This window comes from Camelina sativa, chromosome 17 (assembly GCF_000633955.1).
Source record: "Camelina sativa cultivar DH55 chromosome 17, Cs, whole genome shotgun sequence".
NCBI classification, from domain to species: Eukaryota; Viridiplantae; Streptophyta; class Magnoliopsida; order Brassicales; family Brassicaceae; genus Camelina; species Camelina sativa.
The window spans coordinates 21772256-21777910 of record NC_025701.1 but is presented as its reverse complement, the minus strand read 5'-3'; the positions used below and the strand labels follow the sequence as shown (position 1 = coordinate 21777910).

Here is a 5655-nt window from a genome sequence, read left to right as displayed (position 1 = left end):
CTCGATCCTAGTTCTAGTCTTTTACAAATATTTACATAATTATTATATATTATGATAGAAATATCTAATTTCATATTTATGTAATCTCAATTCATATTTTATTTTGATATTTTTTTATACTTGTATTTTTCTTTCAATTCATTTTTGGTTTATAATTTAGTTTAAATTATTGTAAATTATTGTTTTTAATAATAATAAAAATATTACAAAAATGAGTGAATTAATTGATGCATTAAGTTTAGATTTTATGTTCCTTTGATGATGTTGATTAATTTGTTAAAATTGAAAATTCGAAGTGATGAGGTCGAAAAAACATAAGAGAAAAAAATCAACTTTTTATATAGATACAGAGGAAGTACGTCTTCTATTTCAAAAAATACAATATTTTGTTAATTTATTTCGCTGAGACAACGGCAGCATTGGAGAAGATTCCTTGTTTTTGTTATGTATATATATACACACTCATATGTGGTAACTGAAACCCATTTTCACAAACCAGACGAAAAGGTTGTCAAACTTCTTTTAAGCATTTGAGCATCGTCACTCGAAGAAGTACAATGCTTCAAGCTACCGGAACGACGGCACCGGCTCTACCTGTAGTGTTTTCCTGTTTTTGGAGTCGACCGGTTGTCCTACCTCTCCGGAATGCAAAGACCTTCAAACCTGTCGCATGTCTCAAACTGAAAGGTGGCAAAGGGTACAGAAAGATCTCTCTAACTTCATTTCATAAGAGATCTAATATCTCTTTTTTCTGGTAGGGGGACGTAGACTAAGTATCAAGATTTGTAGATATATAATCTATAATGGCCAAGAGGAAGTAGTGAACTAATATTTCTGATTCATAATCTTATATGAAAAATTTCCATATGGCAGAGTGAATGGGCTCCATGAAACTGAACTTAAAGTTCGCGATTATGAATTAGATCAATTTGGTGTTGTGAACAATTCTGTTTATGTAAACTACTGCCAACACGGTTAGTTTAGTTCGGTTGCTATAATTAAGCTATATATCTCCCATTCTTACCAAATATTGTTTGTTAAACTAGTTTTTTTTATACGAAGGTCAACACGAGTTTATGGATAGTATCGGTATCAACTGTGATGAAGTATCCTGTTCTGGTGAAGCTTTGGCCATTTCTGAGTTGTCAATAAAGTTTCTTGCACCTTTACATGTAATGTGGACATGTTTTCCTATCCTGCTTGTCACAATTTATAAGACTTTTTTTGTATATTTATTTTATTACTATGAACAGAGTGGATGCAAGTTTGTGGTGAAAACAAGGATATCGGGGACATCTTTGGCGCGCATTTACTTTGAACAGTTTATCTTTAAACTTCCAAATCAAGAGGTTATTTTGGTGCTCTCATCAAGCCTTTCTGTTGGTTTTTTACTGATGTTCTGATTTGGATTCATTTTGTTTATCATTAACGAAACAGCCTATTTTGGAGGCAAAAGGAATGGCTGTGTGGCTTGACAATAAGTACCGTCCGGTTCGTGTCCCATCTTACATACGCTCTAATTTCGGATAGGGCTCTACAAATATTTGGAATTGTAGTCGCTTTGGCATGGTATTGATTTCCATTTGATAAGTAAGATTCAGATATATGTAATACGAAGTCTAATGTCAAAGATGCATTGAAAATGTAAAATGACACTGTCTGTGAAACAAAAATAAAATTCTAAAATAACACTTTTAGTGAAACAGAGGTAATATAATAAAGAAGGGTCTCATTGATAAGCTTAGGCAAGTCTACGTGACACATGCGAGTGAAGAGACGACATGTGAGAAGAAAGATTAAAATAAGGAAGAAGATATTTTTAGTATTGAAAATATAACAAACTCGTTCTTAGTATCTTCTTCTTTATGCTGAATGTTGTATGATTTCTTCTGTGTGAGATCTAAGGTTATATAAGTGAGCTAGAGAAGATGATCGATGCTCTAGTCTCTGCTTTGTACAACAATTGGTATCGAGAATTAGAGAGTTTCGTATTCAGGTTATATCTCACACTGAGAAGAGAGATAAGAGAGGAGATCGAATCCTCAAACTTATCAATCATATAATTACTTTGGATAAATACCCTCCAACATTTTTTTTGTGTGGTTTTAGTCCGAATTCCCAAATGAACTGACCTAGAAATAAGAATTATTATTATTATTTTGTTTTCACGAAGGCTATGCACAAACACATGGCAAAATCAATGACAGCTACATGATCATATGGAGGAGACGAGTGAAGACGAGAAGTTTCAGTTCATGGAGGACTCACACAGATCGATTGCAGATGCGATTCAAAGGATGATGGAGATCATGATGCATAACCGTGACAACGCAGCTGATGCTCCACAAGGATACCAACAACTAGAGACGTGCCTTTAGTGAAACAAATTGAAACAAGGCTACAAACTTAAGTTGTAACTGTACGACCACGTACTGTGGTATATATAAAACCAATAGTGTGTACGTATGTTTCGATCTTTTTGTTTGAAGAAACGAATTTGAAATTGAGGATAACCTGTCAAATTTTTTTTCTTTTCTCTTAACCTAATCAAGATAGATGTTATATTTGTCAAATTATTTTACACGTACATTTTATTCTTTTGTCCGTAAACAATTTTTTTTTTTCAAATTCTTTTGCTAATCAGTTTTGACTTTTGTACCTTTCTTTTTCTAATTTCCTTTTAATATCTTTTAAAACATTTTTACAAAAATAATTTTCTTATAGTTATCTTTTTACATTTTAAATATCTTTTTTTTTAAAAAAAATTGTTTTACATATAGCAAAATTTCTAATAAACAAATTTACACGTGTGCCCTTCACTTGACTTACTAACTTTGAAAAACCAAGTTTTATATAATAAAATATTTTAGTTCTTTCGATATTATTATTAAATAATATGTACAAGTATGGTGAAAGTAAAAAGAACATAACTTATAATTTACGAACCTTAATGAATTAGAGAGCTCCACGTCAGCATAATTTTCAATAAATTTTGTGGGCTTTGTCTTCAATTTGAAATTATGTGGGTTTTATCCAGTTTTATAAGCCCACTCTTTTTTATTTAACTTTCCAAACAAACATAAAATAGATAAACCATCTATCAACGAAACTCTTCACAAGAACACATAGAATAATACACTATCAACGAGCATCAGATTAAAAAGAACAACAATCTAATCTACCAAGCAACCTACTAACTGCGGAACTTACCAGAAACTGACTTAGCTTCCACCAGCAAGTGAAACCAAAATAGACTCAATGAACAGTCTTCCCAAGACTTACCAGAAGCATCACCAATCAAAGACTGTCTCCTAAAAAGAAAAATGCGTACGTGGAGGATGAACAAACGAGCTCAAAGGAAAAGGAAAAAAAAAAGCCACGGAGAATGACTGGATGAAGAAGATAAGTACAGACACTCTCATTTCAGAACAAAGCTACCAGAAAATTTGTCTACAAAAAAAAAAGCTACCAGAAAATTAACACAAAATATACGGCAAAACCCTATAATACTCTCATTTCGGAACAAATCTAACAGAAAATTTGCCTACCAAAAAAAAAGCTACCAGAAAATTAACACAAAATATACGGTAAAACCCTATAATAAAACAATTTGAACTGCCGACAAGGTAGTGATCTTTGGATAATCGTCAAGTAAAAATGGCTCATTTTGGCCACATACAAATTGAGGCCTAATAATACAATACATATATCATATATGAAAGAGAATAACAACAGCTTACACCGTACACAAACATATAGGAAAGGAAAAATAAATAAAATTTGTGTTAAAATAAAAGGTAAAAATGTTAGTAAAACTATAAAAACGTTGAAAAAAACCTCAACTTTGCTCGCGGTGAATTAAATTGTCAACTTTTATTAATTTTTCAGTTAAATCGCAATTTTATTGACTTTACCAAATTAGACACAAAAATAAGTCAATGTCGATAACTTCTGTTAAACAGTGAAACGACATCGTTTTGTAAGTTAACAAAAATAAAAAACAGACCTGGAATTCGAAATTGGAACTTCATGGAAGAATCATAGTATGATTATTATACATTACTTAACTAACAGAGCCGCTGCCTATACTGACAATTTTACATAAAGAAATACTTATATATTATCGAAGAATTTGAACCCTAGCTCTTTCTCAAACTCAATATCTTCGAAGAATTTTTTGAGATTTCAGCCGCCAGTGGATCCCGCAGAATTGTCATATGAACTCCACCGCCGTCCCTTGGAACGTCTCAGCGAGGGGATGGTGATCCCCGCCACAAAATCTAGAAAGTGAGGTATAAAACAAATCATTTGTTTGAAATTGATAAATCGTAATGGTGAAATAGAGAAAATTCATATTGGAATGGATCAATAGAAAGACTTAAATAAGGAAGAAAGAAAATTTTACTGATTAGTACACGGTTCTATCGATCGTGAGGGAGAAGGGAAAAGTCCAAATAAGAGATTAGCGAAAAATATATAAATATGTGTTTGTGTTATATACATAATAGTTTCTCCGGCTTGGTTGGTTAAGTATTCATTGACTCATAAAACAGTATATACAGTATGTAGGTTTTTTATTAATGATATACCACTGACTCAACATAAAATTTAAACCAAGCATGATTAGCATACAACCCCGCGCAACACGCGGGTTCTCATCCCTAGTATATTTAATTAGCCGGTATTTCTTCACTCACGCCTGACTCCCAAATTCACAAGGTAAGATGAAGTTTTTAACATCTAAAAACTTTAAAAGTTTCAAAAAAAGTTGATATATTAATGTTGGATGTTAAAAATCTTTAAAATATTAATCTGTAGCAGTTGTTCATCTGTCTCCTTCTATAGATACAGAAGTTACTCAACCAAACTTGATCTTGCTGATGAAACTTGTCCCTCTATAGCATTTATGCATATATCTTGTTAAATCTCAAATCTAACCCTGGGCATATAATCTAAGTTGATAGTGCAATGGAAAGCTGGTAACGAGTACTACAAGATGGTATACTCATACGTCCAAAACGGAGTTGATTTGAATGAGAAATAAGAGTGTGAAGTGAGCTACTTGGGGTTGTTTGGGAAATATCCCACATCGGAAATATGATTGATTTTTCTCTCATATATATATATAGTTTCACACTCTTCTAGTTTCAAAAGTGTGTAGAAGGAAGAGGGAAGGTTTCCACACGCGAACCAAACCGAACCGGACCGAGCACGGATGCGGGACGGGCCAGACGTGGGGCAGGCCGGGCCAGGCTGGTCTCAGACGCGGGCTGTGGTCTCTTGGGCTTTTGGGCTTTTGGGCTTTTTGGCTCTTGAGACTGCTGTAGGCTCATTTAATTTTTTGGAAAGACTTGGTGTGAACTCCAAGCAAACTTGGGCAGCACTCCGAGAATATTCACTGAATATTTTCTTGAGACCTCCCTCCTTCCACTATATATAGAGGCATAACCTCTCATTATTTTTCACACACAAAAACATAAACACTCCTTCCTCTGAAGATCTCTCTCCCTCTCTCTTGCTTAGTCCAAGTAAGTTCTTAGTTTAGTAGTCTCGAGAGTATAACGTAGATCTGTTCGCTTGAGTTCTATTACTGGTGTGCTACGGTAATAGTTCGTGATCGGTTGTATCCTGGGATTCATAAATCGTGATTGTCCG

The 5655-nt window shown here is 33.5% G+C and overlaps 1 protein-coding gene across 2 annotated transcripts; it reads left to right on the top strand.

Annotated features, from left to right (window-relative positions):
- Positions 502–1648, top strand: LOC104757833 (acyl-acyl carrier protein thioesterase ATL1, chloroplastic-like). Of its 2 annotated transcripts, XM_010480622.1 has the most exons (5): positions 502–697; positions 874–974; positions 1063–1172; positions 1254–1349; positions 1438–1648. In XM_010480622.1, exons 1-5 carry the CDS (start codon positions 558–560, stop codon positions 1528–1530), a joined length of 540 nt encoding a protein of 179 aa, XP_010478924.1. In that variant the 5' UTR covers positions 502–557; the 3' UTR covers positions 1531–1648. The 2 variants fall into 2 exon arrangements, with proteins under 2 accessions (XP_010478924.1, XP_019094908.1); XM_019239363.1 differs by lacking the exon at positions 1438–1648 and having other exon boundaries at positions 1256–1318.

Bases quoted from the DNA above. Each gene is read 5' to 3' on its own strand.
- LOC104757833 (XM_010480622.1), top strand. From the start codon at position 558: ATGCTTCAAGCTACCGGAACGACGGCACCGGCTCTACCTGTAGTGTTT. The intron at 698-873 runs GTACAGAAAGAT...TCCATATGGCAG, and splicing joins AAACTGAAAGGTGGCAAAGG to AGTGAATGGGCTCCATGAAA. The intron at 1,173-1,253 runs GTAATGTGGACA...TACTATGAACAG, and splicing joins AGTTTCTTGCACCTTTACAT to AGTGGATGCAAGTTTGTGGT.